We start from the raw sequence: 16,500 nt of genomic DNA on the forward strand, positions 1-16,500 counted from the left end.
CAAAGACACAGGAAGGCTTATGCATGAGAAACAAGCAGAGTTGGATACAGTCACACACTGGGTTGGGAGGAACAGCCTGAGCTCATGGGAAGAACATTGGTAAAGAACAAGACTATGATGTGGACCTCGGCTGGGTTGGGAAAATGGAATTAGAACAAGAATACTTTTATTCCTAGGCTTAAAAACACTTAGAAGGAACATTCTAGAGGTCCTTAACATTGGCTTCAAACAGCCAACAACTGGTGACAATGGGCTCTAATGAACAGGCAGTGTCTTCTTCCTCTTTAAATGATCTCTTGGTATCATCAAAGACAGATTTGGCCTATGCCACCATCTTGCCCAGAATGGGAAGACCAGTTTCTGGGTGGGCAGTAGGCATAGCACAGAGCCTAAAACCTCTGCTGGGTGACTGGGCCACTAAGTTGAGCAAACGAGTGAGGGGCAAGGTTCCTGATACCTTGGTGCTTTCCTGGAGTCCAGGTCAACAGCCAAGGAGAGAGGACAGTCATCAGATGCTACACCCCAGGAGTGGCATTTGATGAACAAAACAGCCAATGGGGGAAACCAGGAAGAAGGACCTTGGGTTTTGTGAGGTGCCACTGAGGTACAAGACATTGATGCTCTGATGATGTGGTGAAGTGGAAGAGACTCAGCAAAGCCACACTGCTATCCTTTTCACTGTTCCCCATTGAAACCCTCTTGATTCTATCATTTTCAAAATGGGAACTGGGGCACCTGGTTGGCTCAGTCAGTTAAGTGTCCAACTCTTGGTTTCGACTCAGGTTATGATCTCCTGGTTCGTGAATTCAAGCCCTGCATCGCACTCTGCGCTGGCAGCATGGAGCCTGCTTGGGATTCTGTCTCCTCTCTCTCTCTATCCCGCCCCTGCTTGTGCTGTCTCTCCCTCTGTCTCTCCCTCCCTCCTTCTCTCTCTCTCTCTCTCTCTCTCTCTCTCTCTCTCTCTCTCAAAATAACATTAAAATGGGGAGGGGAATTAACGACATGCCATTATTCCCACTTCAGACACTGCCCTTGTTCATGGCAGGAAGACACTCCAGCAGTCAACATTGTGGACATGTAGCCTATTTAGGGGCTGTTCCATACGTACTGTCGTGTCATGTCATAGAAGCTTCTTTCTTATAAGATGTTGATGACCGCTGTAAAAGGAAAGTGTTCTCTGATGTATTGAATGCACACCCTTCCTCTTGCCCCTGGCTTTCACACAGTTGAAAGTGCGTGGTGCAGGTTGGCAGTAACTTGAAGTTGTTCTCTGAGCAAAGTGAAGCTCTAGTCAGAGGCAGGAAATGTTTATTTGAACTTTATTGGGTGAGTCAGTTTGCTACAGCTTTAGGTCACTTTAAACTTGGGGCATCCTGTGTATGTCAAATAATCATAGTTTTAAGCAATTGGAGACAAACATCAGATGTACCTGAATGAAGCTTAGACCTTCTCAACCGGCAAACTGTCAAGTGGAATTTTTACCATTTGGCCAATTCTGATTAAGGCTTTCCCACATGAAAATAAGCGTCTCCCCTTTTACCCAAAGTAGGGTGGACTCTACCCTCGATGGCTTCTAGAAGATCGTTACAAGACACAGCCATGTGAAAACCCACTCTCTATTTCCCATGCTACCATTGCTGTTGGTAGAATCGGTTATTGTGATAGGCATTCAGTTGAGATAAATCTGAATTTGAGGAAATATCACAACAAGGTCATTACACTCAAGTAAGGCCTTTGAACGATGGGAGACGAAAGGAAGAGAAGGCCTATGAGAAGAAGGACTGAGAATGTGTGAAAATGATTTTCTGTAGACAACATTATTTAAGTGATAATTATTTTTGTTATTGCATCGGGATGCTGACATCACTAATCCTAATTCTTATTCACACGAGACTCTTCTCTATTAATTGAGAGTTGAGTCTCCAGTGAGAAAAAGGATGTTTCCTGTGATGATGGCTTGCTTTCTTTGTGGGGAAATACAATTGTTGGGACACCTGGGTGGCTCAGTCAGTTAAGCGTCTGACTTCAGCTCAGGTCATGATCTCATGGTTCATGAGTTTGAGCCCCGCATCAGGCTCTGTGCTGACAGCTCAGAGCCTGGAACCTGCTTCGGATTCTGTGTCTCCCTCTCTCTGCCCCTCCCCCACTCTCACTCTGTCTCTCTTTCTCAAAAACATTAAAAAAAATAAAAAACAAATTAAAAATGGTTTTGGTTAAGTTTCCCAGAGTGATTGGATTTTTCCTTTGGTTCTACCAAGGAGGTGTAATAGAGAGGAGGAAGGATGGCTTGTTGTTCTTGTTCAAAGATAATGAAGTATTTAGGACAGTGGCAATAGGGAACAGTGGGAATAACTTCAGGCTGCCTTCTACCACTCCATCTTGAAGTCTGCTTCCAGAATAGCTTTGCATAAAATCAGCTTTCTTTATGCCATTTCACAACTCAGAAATATTTCTAGGGTTCTTTGGTTCCTCCCTGTGTCTTCAGAACCACTTCCTCCCTGTACCACCCCCACCACCCAATCTGTCTTCCTACCCACATCCAGAGTTTATGCCATTTCCTAGATAGCAAGTTTTTTCTACCTGCTTGCTCCCAGCCTCCCCATCCCCACATGCAGTGTCCCTTTCTGTTTCCCTCTGTCCTCGAGGGCTGTTCCTTTCACTTGCCAGGACTTCTCCTCCACCCGCCCCCCCCCCCCCCTCCTGACTCTAATTCAGATTTGTGTCATCCAAATTCCTATAGAAATGGCCACTTCGACCAGGACCAGTGATATTATAGAAAATAAAATATAAAAAGGGTTTTCTCATGACTGTTTCCTATAATGATCATAAGTACTAAGGCCTGGATGACAGATGATTACTCTCTATGGTGGCTAGAAAGTAATGACCCAGATACATAGCTTTCACGATCTGATTCGTACATAACAATAGAACATTTTGTGTTGCTGTTTGTGGTTTCCCATGTTCAGTTTCTAGTTCTTTGAAACCAAAGCCTTGGCTTATGTTATCTTTCATATCCCCCCAAGTACCCACTCCAGGGCTGGACACCCAAGAAAGACCTGTTGAACTGATAGATTAAATGGTGTAGATGTGGAGGGGTCAAGGAGATGTCACAGAGTGTGAAGTGAGGATCCATGATTCCCTTAGATGGTGCATTGGAGAAATCGTTCATCCTGTCACTGGCACATCAAAGGAGGACTGTTCCAAGTCCAGTCTTTTGTTGGGCACTCATGTGAAATTGATTCAAAAGCGATAGAATCTTTGCACATATAAACAGCTAACAAATGATGGAGAATGTGCGTCCAAACAAATCCAATTGGCAGGACATGTGGTGCTGTTGAGAGGAAGCCGCTGGCTATCCATCACACCTTGAAAGATGAACAGGGCAGGCCCAGCTTTCCCTTCAAAGGCAGGAAAGGTTAGCGCTCTGGGAAAACAGAGCCCAATGGGAATTTCAAACACACGGTGTGGCCCTTCCGGCTTGTAGGTCATTATTAACTATTCTTACCCTAAATGGCCATGACATATAATCTCTTTCCTAATTTTATTATTTTACTTACTATCACAAGACCGTAACTTTTTAGACATTCAGGTGAGATTAAGGGAGGAGGAGGTGGAATAAGGCTTTTAAAACCTTTGGTTACCTCAGAAAACATATTTGCTTACTTTACCAGGAAGTTGGATTTTTGTTTTGTTTTGTTTTGTTTTCTACTGATGCCAAGAGGGGATTAACGAGTAGCTGCTGGGTTTGCCAGCTTTCTTTTGATTTCAGTTTATGTAATTAAGCAGTTCCCAGAATGACTTGAGGTTCTCACTATGCATCAAAACATGCTTCTCAGATGTGTTAGGTGTGGAGGTCAGAAAGGATCCAAACTCACTGAACAGAGGGAGGGGGAGTGAAAAACTGATCTTGCTTTAGCAGCAGTCCATCCTATCTAAAAAGGGTTGATTCTGCTTTGGGGCCATGTACACTGAGGTATATTGAGTAGAAAGGTTAAAATAGAAGTTCAGAATGAGCTAATGTTGGAATAACTCAAAGTGAGGTTAACAATAGAAATAACACGGGAAACCAGCTCTGATTTACTGTTGAATTTCCAGCAACTAGAGCCTCACACATGGTGGATGTTCAAGAACTTGTGCATTCGACAAAGACACACTAGTAACCCACTAGGTGCCGGGCTCCATTCTAGCTGCTGGAGATACAGTAAGGGATTTAACCTCCCTCAGGATGCTCACATGAGTAGGCACAAGACAACCTGCCTGAGACATGGGGAGGAAACCAGCCTAAAAGCCAAGGGAGCCAAGCATTTGCAGGAAGAGGATGTGATCACGAGAAAATGCTGCTAAAAGGACAGGAAAATGAAGACTTGGTAATGGTGGCAGCTATATAGCCATCAGTGACAATAGGAATAGGCCACCTTCACAGAGTACCAGTCGTGAACCATGCATCTTAACATATAATTTCATCCCCCGTAAGACACCTGTAAGGCAGGTCCTATGTCATCTGCTTTTTACAGATGAGAAAACTGAGGACAGGAATGAAGTCATTTGCCTGAGCTCAGATAGCCAGTAAGTGACAGATTCAGGAGGGAGCTCTTCTCCATCACTCCATGGACCCTGTTCTTAAATGCTGTGTGTCTGGGGTTGGTGGAATAAAAAGGAGTCAGGGAGTGGAGAGGGGCATGGGAAAGCGAAGTTTTCTCCTCTTGAAAGATTTGGATTCTTTCAAAGTCAGCTGAGGAAATGCAGCGTTGTTGCTAAAGCCCAAGTCCGGGCTGGTGACCATAGGAAGGCACTGTAGCAGTTGTTTCTGATGGCGTGTTTCAGCTAGAGCAGGGCAGCTTCGGATACGTGACACAGCTGCACTGCTGGGTGGAAAGGCTTGCCCCCAGTGCTTCAGGGCCGTGGTTCTCAGAGTGGGGTCCCCAGACCAACAGCGTTGACATCACCTGGGAACTTGTTAGAGATGCAGATTCTCAGATTCACCACCCCAGGTCTTCCAAATCAAAACCTCGGGGAACGAGGGGTGGAATCCATGTTCTAACAAGTCTTTGTGTGATTCCGATACACAAACCCGTGTTCTTGGGGTATCCTTGAAACCAGAAGAGGGAAAATCCGAATAGCTATAATCCATGTATCTCACAGATGCAAAACACCTTGGCAGAAACCAGATGGAAGACTGATTCTGAACCCTGGATGCACGTTGAGGTCACATGGGAAGCTTTGAACACTACCAATGCCCAAGTTCCACCCTCAGAAATCCTGGTGTCGTTGGGCTGGGGTCAGCCTGGGCATTTGGTTCTTGTAATGAAGGCTTGAATGGGGAGTGGATGATTGAGTGAATGGTTGGCAAGGCAGCCTGTGTATTTTTGAGTCAGAATCATACCTGGGGGAGAAAACAAGGCAGGTCTTGAAGGGGAAAGAAGACAAATGGAACAGAAGCCAGACCTTAGGCCCTTTGTGAATACCAATACTGCTTGAATAAATCTGGACACTGTTGTGGGAGGAGAAGGCAGTCTGAATTCATAACAATTCTTAACGGGGGACTTATTTTCAGAGCACTTCCAATTGTAAAGTAAATATGCTATCAAGACTGCTTCATGAATAAAGAAGTATTGTGATTTTTAGTCAGTCTTAATGGAAGTGTTTCTACTAATTTTGGTTGAAAACAGTATGCTCACCTCCTCCTGGCAGCTTCACTCAGACTCTGTCTATATGTTAAGAATGTGCTCTGTTCCTCTGGCCTCTCCAACATCAATGTTTTCCTTTTGCTCCATGAACATTCCTCCCCCGCTGAGCTGCTCAGCTCCTGTCCTGGGCATTCTCACTCTGTCCCCAAATCCTGGGATTTGTTCATGCCCTCCACCCCTGCATCCTCATTTTCTCAGGCCCTAGCTCTGTCCAGAATCCTCCATGGTCCCTGGCTTAGAGAACCCGCCCTTCTCTTGCTCTTTGATATTTAAGACACTCTGCTCCTATTTTGCTTTTCATTCTGCCCATTTCTCATCTCTACCCCTGGATCATAAGTTCTGCAGGGACAGTGCTGGCTCGTCATTCTTTGTCTCCTACCCAGCCCAGCACCCCACACCCGCACAGCCTTAGGAAATAGTAGTCAAGAAATTCACCGCAAAGTGAATATCCATCTATCTGCCTTGCACATGCTCACGTAATGTGCTCACGTAGGGCAGATAAAGAAGGCCCCTCCTCCCATAAGGTAGGAGTGTGGTCGGGCCATTCAGAAGGCTGCCTTGAGGGAGGAATCCACGGGAAAATGTGCCAAGATGGGAATCCCAGAAGGAACCTCCTCCAGAGTGAAAAGTGGCCCTCGCAGAAGGGGCACTTGCAGCCTCATTACTTTGTAGTAGTTTCCTAGGGCTGCCTTTAACATACCACCACCAGTTTGGGAACTTAAAACAATAGAAATCCAGTCTCTCACAGCTCTAGAGGCCAGAAGTCTGGAACCAGTGTCACTGGGCCAAAATCAAGGTGTGAGCTGGGTCCTGCTCTCTCCCAAGGCCCCAGGGGAGAGTCCATCTTTGCCTCTTCCAGCTTCTGGTGGCCGCCATGTTCTTTGGCTTGGGACTACATCACAGTCGCTACCTCTGAGGCCACATTGCCTTCTCCCTGCTTCAAAAAACTCCCCCCTGCCTTTCTCTTATAAGGACAACCGTGACTGCATTCAGGGCCCACCCTGGTGATCCAGAATAACTCCCCATCTCAAGATCCTTAGCACATCTGCAAAGTCCTTTTTTGCTAAGGTCACATTTGCACATTAAGGGATTAGGACATGGATTTCTTCTGGGGAGCCATTATCCAACCTACCCCACGTGTAAAGGTAAATGGAGCTTCCAAAGGGGCAGAGATTTGCCCAAGGACACACTCCAAGGTCGTCACAGAAATCAAAGACCCAAGTCTCCTTTCTGTCAGCTTTGGGCTTTCTCCACTAGACTAAGCTGATGTTCATAAAAATAAAACAGAGGAAGAGATTTAAAATAACACCTCATACCCTAATCCGTGTGCTGTCTGCATTATTTGTCTTCTGTCTGGATTGGGTGCTACCAGGGCTCATTCACCTCCACACCCTCTTCCCCCTCGAGTTCTGTTGTGTCAGGCTCACGATACCCTCTCTGGCCTGTGTGGGCAGCTGCGGTAGAAATACCTAAATGGCATTTTCTGCTCTCCTTTCAGGACCGCCTCTTTTTTGTCATGGAGTATGTCAATGGTGGAGACCTCATGTTCCAGATTCAGCGCTCTCGAAAATTCGATGAGCCTCGTTCCCGGTTCTATGCTGCAGAGGTTACGTCAGCCCTCATGTTCCTCCACCAACATGGAGTCATCTACAGGTAGCTCTTCCCTCCTCCTCCACCTCCCTTCCCTGACAGCGAAAAAATAAAGAATTCTGCAGGCACTTGAACTGACTTTGGCTCCTGCCCAACTGGTCTCTTAGCAACCCGCTTTAGATTAGTTGTTTGTTCCAATTTGCTCACAGAGGACTTTTTTGGGGGCTGTTTATCACTGTGAATGTTAATATTTGAATAGCCCCGGGAGATCTGGCCCACCGTTTGTGCCAGTTTTGATTGAAAGCCCAAACACAACATTTTAAAGGCTTGGCGCCGAGCGACCTTGGGTTGACCTTCATTTCTCTCTCTCCCCACCCTCTTCCTTCAACATCAGGGCATTCTCCTTACTTTTTCCTTCTGTGCCATGAACTTCCTCCCTTCCCAACCTCTTGCCACTTCCTGAGTTTGTTTGGCTTAGTTGTCTCCAGCAGATAGAATCAGAGAAGGAGGAGTTGCTTGGGGGTCTCTGGGTTTATGATTCAAGGAGGAGGAGGGGAAGGGAGCTAGACAATATCCAACAGGAAGTGACTGCAGATCATCCAGTCCCTTACTGCCGCCCTGTCCCCTTTCCAAGAAAACACACACACACACACACACACACACACACACACACACACACACTGATTTTCCAGTAAGGGAGCAGGGCTATTTACGCAGGCTCTTCTGTGAGGTCAGGAATTCTGGGGGGAGTAAATATTTATAATTAGCAACAAGGACACTAAAGTTCTTTAAGGTTTTCTCAATGACTGTCCATTGCTTTTGCTCCCCCCCTTTTTTTAATTGGGTTGAATAATAGCTGGCTGGGTTCAACCTAGAACTTAGTCACCAAAACTTTTCTGACTCTCTCCTGGGAATAGTGCTCTGAGTAAATGCTCTTGAAGGGGTTCTGACCAACCGCCCCCCAGACTTCCTTTCTACTGATGAGTCTTAGTTTCCTAAAGTATGCATCTCTCTGCTTAAAAATAGTCAGGACCTCCCCATGGCCTACATAATAAAGCCCATGCTCTTTAGCCCCTAGTCATGGCCCTCCGCATCTTGCGTCCATGTATTTGTTTCCTATTGCTCTGTAACAAAATACCACAGACTTCGGGGCTTAAAACAGCACTCATTTATTATCTCCCAGTTTCCATGGGTCAGGAGTTCAGACATCATGTGCCCCAGCTCTCTGCTTGGGGTCTCTCTGCTGAGATTGGGATGTCAGGCCAGCCTGCCTGCTTGTCTGAAGTGTGGGGTCCTCTTCTTAGCTCATGTGCTTGTAGGCAGAATTCATTTCTTCGAAGCACATGGCTGGCTTCTTCAAGACCAGCAGGAAAGAAAACCTTTCTTGCTTTGAGTCTCTACCGTCAGGGAAAGCTTGGGTCCTCTTTTTAAAGGATCACATGATTAGATCAGGACTGTCCAGGATCATCTCCCTTTGGTTTCACTCAAATGATTAGGGACCTTTATTATCTCTGCAAAAGTCCTTTTTCCTATAATGTCACATAATCACAATAGTGATAGCGTATCATCTTTTCCACCTTCTTTTGGTTAGAGTTAAGTCACAGCTGCCACCATACTTGGGGGAGGGGTTACGGGATTATACCAGCGTGTGACTCAGTGGGGCTCAGCTTAGGCTGTATCTGCTCTATAGCCCAGGACACCTTTCTCTCCTTACTCCCCATAGCACCTTGTTTTGACCTCGCCAAGGTTTGTAGCTTTTCTCAAACTCACCTGCCAATTCCCAATTTCCCATGCTTATTCCCTCCCCTGTCCAGCCCAGAGGCCTCACACAACACTGCCTGCCTGCACAAAGCCTGGTCTCACCAGCCAGAGCAGGTCTTTCCAGGCTGGACACTTCCATTTGCAATTTGGGAATGAATGGGATTTGAGACTTGCGTCGCTGCACCTACCGCTGTCCACCTTGTGTTAGCAGTAGGCATCGCTGTGGATCCTTCACCAAGTTGCAAACAACCTTAAAGGACCATTTCTTCTTCTTCTTCTTCTTCTTCTTCTGCTGCTGCTGCTGCTGCTGCTGCTGCTGCTTCTTCGTCTTCTTCTTCTTCTTCTTCTTCTTCTTCTTCTTCTTCTTCTTCAAACCCTCAATCATCTTATTTTACATACTCTTCTTGTCTTACACATAGTAAATATTCAACAAATGACCATTGACTTCAATTAGTTTAAGACCCTAATCTCTGCCCCCAGAGCAGTTCACAAGCCAGTTCCAGATACGGGAGTTACGTATGCAAAGGGCTCACCCATCCTGCCAGGCAGTGCACTGTTAGGTGCCAGTGGCAGGAGGAAGAATTTCTGTCCTTTGAGATGTCATCCCCATTCCATCCCTGTTAGGAGTGGGTATAAACTGTCCAGTTTACTGGCAGGGATTCAGAGACTCCCTTTAAATAGCTTGCCCAAGGCCCTACTTGGTCAGTGACAGACCCGGGAAGTCTAAGTGACTGATAAGCAAGCTCGTGCTGTACGCCATGACACCTGTTACTCTGCCTTTTCAGGTCCAAGTCCAGACTCTTAGGCTTGTCATCCCAGGTATTCCAAAACTTGACTTTCCCTTACATTCCTACTTTTCTCCTTTCCAAGTCTGTCTCATCACAGTTGTGAACACTTGCTCTATCGGCTTTTATGCGCCGTACCTTCCCCTTCCCCCCCACTCCTTCCCACCTCCCTGACCCTTTCTCCTCAGTCTCTGTATTACCCAGCCCGGCTGCTTCTCCCTTCCAACGTCCATTCTCTAAATGCTGGTTTTCCCCAGGGCCTTCATCCCTCCTTACTCCCACCCTAAATACTCTGCCCGAGTGATTTCAACATTTACATGCTTTCAGATGACTCCTGTGTGCCAGCGACTCTATGGCACTATATCCAGTCCCCAGTTATCCCCAGACCCCCAAACAAGATCTCTATCCCAAACCTCTCTCTCTCAAGAGTTGACCTTGGGGGCCTTCTTCCTTCTTCCCAGGTGAGTTTCCAGTAGTTTACTGACCTGACTCCCTCACCGGTTCTCGGTGTCCCATCATTCCTCTCTGTCCTCCCTCCGTTTGCTGCCCAGCATTCTTTGAAAGCACACGATTGTCACATGCTCCCCTTTTTAGCATCCTTCAGCCCCTAAAGATAAAGCACAGTCCCCTTTTCTGGCCTTCAGACTCCCTCATGCCCTGGCCCTGTTGTGCAGAGGTCTGTGGTCTGGACATGGCTTAGCAGTGAAGGGCACAGGCAGTGAGTGGAGGGTGGCATCCAGGTCAGCTCTGCTTCTGTGGGCGGTTTCAGCCCAGGAAAGGGGTGCTTTTTCTACCCAGAGGAGATGCCTTACTGTGTTTCTCACAAAGACACCACATGTGCTAACTGGGCCCCAGTAGCCCCAGTGATCTTGTGACCCTTATCACTGTTCCTTCTAACCACACATCCCACCCTCTAAGTGTTCCAAATTATTTGCCTTTCTCCCCCTCCCCCAGTACCATTCTTTTTCATTTCTCTGAGCCTTTGTACACCTGTCCCTGGAAATCCCTTGCTTCTAATCTGTGTCTTCATCAATGAGCAGTTCCTAGTTCGCATCCATGTTCTGACTGCCTCTGAGTCCCTGGTTTAAAAGGTGTGTAGATTCCATAATACTGGAGGAGGGAAAACCAATAAGTATCAGTGAGAAAAGAACGGCCATGAGTTTATGATTGCTGAGGCTGGGCGATGGGTACCTGGGGCTTCAGTATCCTATCTACTGTTTATATGTTTAAATTTGCCATAATTATAATGTCTTTTTTAAAAAAGACTAGCAACTCCAGGGTAACATTCCTAGAGTTTTTGATTCAGTAGGTCTCGAATGGGGTTCAGGAATCTCTATTTTTATAAAGTGTTCCTCAGGTGGCTTGGGGACCACAGATCGAGAAAAATTCTATTGTGCCTTTGGAACTATGCCAAGCTCCCCTGCTGTGTGAGGCCTTCCCTGACCACCCAGGCTGTCCTGGCAATCGTGCCTTCCCTGAGCAACATAACGTCTCTCCATACCAGGCATTTAGCAGATTCTCTTTGCAGGGCTTATATTTTTACTTAAGATGCCTGTTCCGTGGTTGAGAACTCCACACAAGAGTCCTTACCTGGTTGTTCTAGAACAGGAGCCTGCTTATAGTAGGTGTTCACTAAATATTTGTTCCTCGTGTATGTAATGTTCCAGAGCCTTCCAGTCCAGTGGGCTGCTCCCTCATAGGTGCGTACTGATTAAAAGTCTGTGTTGGAAGCATTCCTAACTCCTTGACCCTAAAAGGCCCCCCAGTTCCTTCATATCTCTCATTTTATGGATTAATGAGCATGGTATGATCTCTATCTCCCATGTTGCTTTGTGCTAAGGGGCAGTCTGTCTGTACGCCGCTGGCTAGAGACACTATCTCTGCCATTTGCCTCTGTCCTGAAGCCCAGGCGGAGACCCTATTTTGTGTGATCCAGGATCTTACTTAGGAGATTGGCAAGGCCAGGTTTTGGAGGAGGAAGCTGATGGCTGGAGTTGAGATTGAATTTTCCGGCCTTCTTTCTGGAATTTATATACATGCTAATTAGCAGCTAATTGGCCAGCGTTCAAGAACTAAGGAAAAAAGTCATTTCTCTGGCTGGTGGCTCACACTTAACAACAGAGAGCCCATAGCCCCCTTTCTTCTCATCTTTGAGCCAGGCTCCAGCACCAGGCTGCACAGGGCACTGTCTCTGTGTCCCCTGCCCAGCGTTCCTGGGAGTCCTCTGTGTGGCTCACTGTGGGTCCGCTCTTCCCAACTATGGCTTAAAAAGAATCTCTTTCCCTCCTTTACACACATACACCGTGAAAGGTAGAGGTTTTGAAGGGTGGGCCTTCTTTAAGAGTGGGTTCAGGGATGCCTGGGTGGCTCATTCGGTTAAGCGTCCGACTTCAGCTCAGGTCATGATCTCGCTGTTCACGAGGAGGAGTCCCGCGTAGTAGGGCTCTGTGCTGATAGCTCAGAGCCTAGGGCCTGCTTCGGATTCTGTGTCTCCCTCTCTCTCTGCCCCTCCCCTGCTGGTGCTCTGTCTCTCTCAAAAATAAACAAACGTTAAAAAAAAAAAAACTTTTAAAAATCTGCCTTAAAAAAAAAAAAAGCGTGGGTTCAGAGAACTTTTTCTTCCTCTACATCAGGCTTGGTGCCTGTCCATTTTCCTCTGAGCTGCTCTATTGAGAGCAGCTGACTCTCAGCACACCTCTCTCTGTGTGTGCAACATGAGAGAGAAAGACGGTGTGATCCACCCCAGACAGAGGACAGCTGGGGGCCCCTGGGAAGTGAACCAAAAGCTTGGCAGACAGGAATGTATCTTTTGTGTTTTTAGAGTTCGGAAGCCAGGACCGTTGTGGCAGAGGGTGGTGGAGAACATGGCCACTGTCACACTGGCCAAGCGTCTTAACACTTGATGCCTAAGTGTCCTCACCTCTAAAGTGGGAATGATAGTTGTACATACCTATCTCTTGAGGTCGTAGAGATTTTGTGATCTGATAGGCCTAAGTAATTTTGAATACTGCCTGCCACACAGTAGGTCCCCAATAAAGGTTAGCTATCTCATTGTATCTTGATTTTTATTAAAATGTATTGAAAGAACATTGGAGATCTTTTAACCAATCCAGGCTCCAAAAGGGATTCCTGGAATCACATTAGAAGAATGAATTCCTTTTTCCTTCTTAAACAATTTGATTCCTTTTTTTAAATGATGAAAGTAGTAATCATAGGAAAAATAAAAATTTAAGCAGCAGAGTGAGGGATGAAGTCAGTTTTCCTTTCACCAGCCTTGCAGCCATCCACGGTAAAATAGTTCAACAGTTTCTAGAGAATCCTTTGAGAATTCTTCTTGAGCAAATTGCCGAACTTCCTTGTGACTGGCCTCCATTGACCTGGAGCTCAGACAATGCCTGCGTTGTCTGCCTCGTGCAGGAGCAGAGCGTGATTCCTGGAAGTCACACTGACCAGGTCCAGGTGAAGGGTCTGAAAGCAAGTGGGAAATGACAAGGCATTTTATTCATGGGAAGCCTCATTGATGAATGATATCTCACTGCGATCACTAAAATTTTGTCTTGATCTAGCACAGGGGACAATAACTTCTAATGCTCTCCTCCTCTGTTAATTCTTCAGAACTTTCCATCTGTAACAAGACATCATCACCCCTGCTCCCCAAGAGCTATCCTGCTCTAGGGGCCTATTGCATGCCCGGTGTCAGAAGTGGGGGCAGTGGGGCACCAGGAGGAGAGAGAAGGGTGTCTCTGCTTTGGCTCACTCTAGATCACTCTATATTCAAGAGGTGCTTAGAAAAGACTTTCCTTGTTGATGATCATGTTCATAAGAAGTCAAATAAGAGTGAGAAGCATGGAACAAAGATTTAGGTAAAACCTCAGAATACCTAATAAACGTGAATCTTAAATGCCTTGTCCTCAGAAGGACTGGGGGACAAAGCTAACAACGGGAGGCTGAGGGGGGTTTCCCTCGACAGAGCTGGAGACACAGTGAGGTCTCTAGCTATGCTCGCAAGCCAGAACCCCCTGGAAAATGCACACAGAGTCATGATGTGAACACTAGCCTTGTTTCCTGCTAGTCCAAGGGGGAACATGTGTGCCTACTTTGGGGAATGATGGCCTGCCTTGATCCCCAGAGCCATCTCCTGCCATTGGCAGTTAGACATTTCTTGACTTGGCAAAGGTCTCCAGCTAAAGCCTGTGCTAACAAATGGAAGTCCTAATATTTAGAGTCCTATCTTCTTTCACTACATTCTCGATTTCTCTAATGCTAAAAAAAGCAGAGGAGGAGGAGGGATTCGGATCATTTCTTCCTTCTTCCTTCCCAGACTTCTGTGGCCTGCCCTCAGAAAATCTCCTAGGACATTTGGGGATCTTTTCCCTCACAAAGCGCTGTCCCTTACTGTCAGCCTTTCCCCAACCATTCTAGAACATGATATCGTGATAAAATACTCCTAAGGATGTCAGACCTGAGTGTGTAATGAGAGGGTGGCAGGAATCTCAAATGCTAAATCAAGGAGGGCCCAGAGACAGTCTAATCCAATTCTATTTTCTAGATGCAGAACTTGAAACCAGAGCTGAGCAGTAACTCCCCAACGTTTACACACTGAGGCACTATAAAGCTTCGATGTTATTTTAATCAGAGATACCCATATAGATAAAGATTCAAACTGTTCTACAAGGTGCCTAAGCCAATAAAAAGCCATTTTCCACTCTCCCTCTTGCCCAGTTTCCTCTTCCACAGAGATAACCATTTGCAATCTTTCCAGCTGCTGCCTTTCGTATGGACCTCCGTATTTCTAAATAACATGCTTTATTGTTACTTTTGTCAGACTTTATTTTAGGCGTTCTATAGTGACTTTCCACTGTGGAAGTGAGAGCTTGGTTCTCTGCCCCACCCTCTACCCACTCCCTGCCCCACCCACATCCACACTCTGGTACCAACCCCCCTTCCTCCCTTCCTCTCCTTAGAGTTTACTGCAATCATGGTTAATGAGTATACGTCGTGTACATTATTATGACAGTGAAAGACTATGGGGAACTAAGCCCTGTGGTAAGCTATCATTACTTTTCCTATACATTTTCTTTGTTTTCCCTGGAGGTCATCATTATCTCCTTGCTTTCTATGTGGTTATTAGTTCAACACAAACTCTACAAATTGTCCACATCTCCCTGAAGGATGTTTCCGTGCAGTGGGTATTCTATCAACTGCATGCTCATGGGTAACTCTCCTGGAGCCCGCTAGACCGCTGCAGTCTGAACACCACCCCCGTGGCAGCCGTCCAGCTGTTATCCTGCGTTCTCCCTCCCCTGCTGCCGGGCTTCCTTTGGCCTCTCTCCTCTGTGAATCTCCGGTCTTGTGTCCCCCATCTCCCCTTTCTCCATGTATTCCCTTGATATGGTGAAGCAGCCCCAGAAGGTTTTTGAAGAAAAGGATGGGATATAAATTTTTGACACCTTTCTTTTATATATAAAACTGCCTTTATCTTACTCTCAACCCTGCTAAAGACTTTGGCTGGGTATAGAACTTTAGATTGAAATCCATTTTCACTCAAAATTGGGAGGTATTGCTCCATTGCCTTCTAACTTCCAGTGTTACTGTTTGAGAAGTCCCAAGCTATTTTTATTCTTGATCCCTTGGTAAGGATCTATTTCTTTTTTTCTGGAGGCTGGCGATTACTTAATGATGTGGGGTAGGCCATTTTTCATCCATTGCACTGGGCTCTGGATAGACTTACAATTTAGAAAATCATGTCCTTCAATTCTGGAAAATACTTCTTTAATGATTCCTTCTGTTTTCTCTTTCTGGAACTGTCATTTGGGTATTGGACTTGCTTGTGGACTAATACGGCTGGCTACATAGTTGGGGAGGCCCCAATTGTCAATATTTTTAGAACTTTCCTCTTAGAATGTTCAGATTGCCCTGGGAAGACTCTTCCAGCATCCTGCCTGAAGAGAGAGGGCTTAGCAGCCACAAGAGGCTCCATTATAGGAGCCACATGAGGAGGGAGACCTGGAGGGCCCTGCTCCCAGGATACATTGTCCATTGAATCCTCATTTCCAGTTCTGTATCCTGGTGCCTGCCCTCTGCCCCATCCTACCCTGTGTCCAGAGACCCTCTGTTTCTCTTCTCCAGAGAATAAACCTCTGGGGGCAGGGAAGGGGCTATGCAGAGTGAAGAAGAGAATTGGGTTTATGGCTCCTTTTCAGCCAACTGTTTTTATTTTATCTCTCTCCACCGTCCTCTCCAGAAGTAAACGTTACTGCAAATTCCTGAGCTTTGGGTGGGACAGAGGACGGGAGATTCTACAGCGTACACGTAGCTGTTCTTGACTTTCCCCATGGCGTGTCCTGGGTTCAGCTCTTTCTCGGGTCTACTAAGTTATTCATCACTCATCCCTTTGCTTGCCAGCTTCCAACGTTGTGTTGCTGTTGTTTCTTCTCTCCTTCTCCCCATCTTTGTGTATTTATGCCTTTGTGTGTAATTTTGGGAAGGAGACAAAAGTCGTTGTGGCTCTTCAAGCTACTCTCTTTATCCAGAAGTCAATAATAATAACAACAACGACAACAACAACAGCCACAGCAGCATCAATGACAACCACGAATAGCAAGACCCTTATTTAGCCTTTGTTACAAACCAGACACTGTTCTGCACGCTTCCCACTTATTAACTCATTCAATCCT

General features: G+C 46.2%; 1 protein-coding gene across 6 annotated transcripts in view; it reads left to right on the forward strand.

Annotated features, from left to right (window-relative positions):
* PRKCE (protein kinase C epsilon) overlaps nucleotides 1-16,500 on the forward strand; it is a 498,780-nt gene that overhangs the window by 404,787 nt on the left and 77,493 nt on the right. For all 6 annotated transcript variants that reach the window (XM_047852658.1, XM_047852662.1, XM_047852659.1 and 3 more), the window contains one exon: nucleotides 7,186-7,340. In XM_047852658.1, coding sequence (XP_047708614.1) covers nucleotides 7,186-7,340 — 155 coding nt within the window. The remainder of the gene's footprint in view (nucleotides 1-7,185; nucleotides 7,341-16,500) is intronic.

The sequence above is a fragment of the Prionailurus viverrinus genome, chromosome A3 (assembly GCF_022837055.1).
Source record: "Prionailurus viverrinus isolate Anna chromosome A3, UM_Priviv_1.0, whole genome shotgun sequence".
Classification (NCBI taxonomy): Eukaryota; Metazoa; Chordata; class Mammalia; order Carnivora; family Felidae; genus Prionailurus; species Prionailurus viverrinus.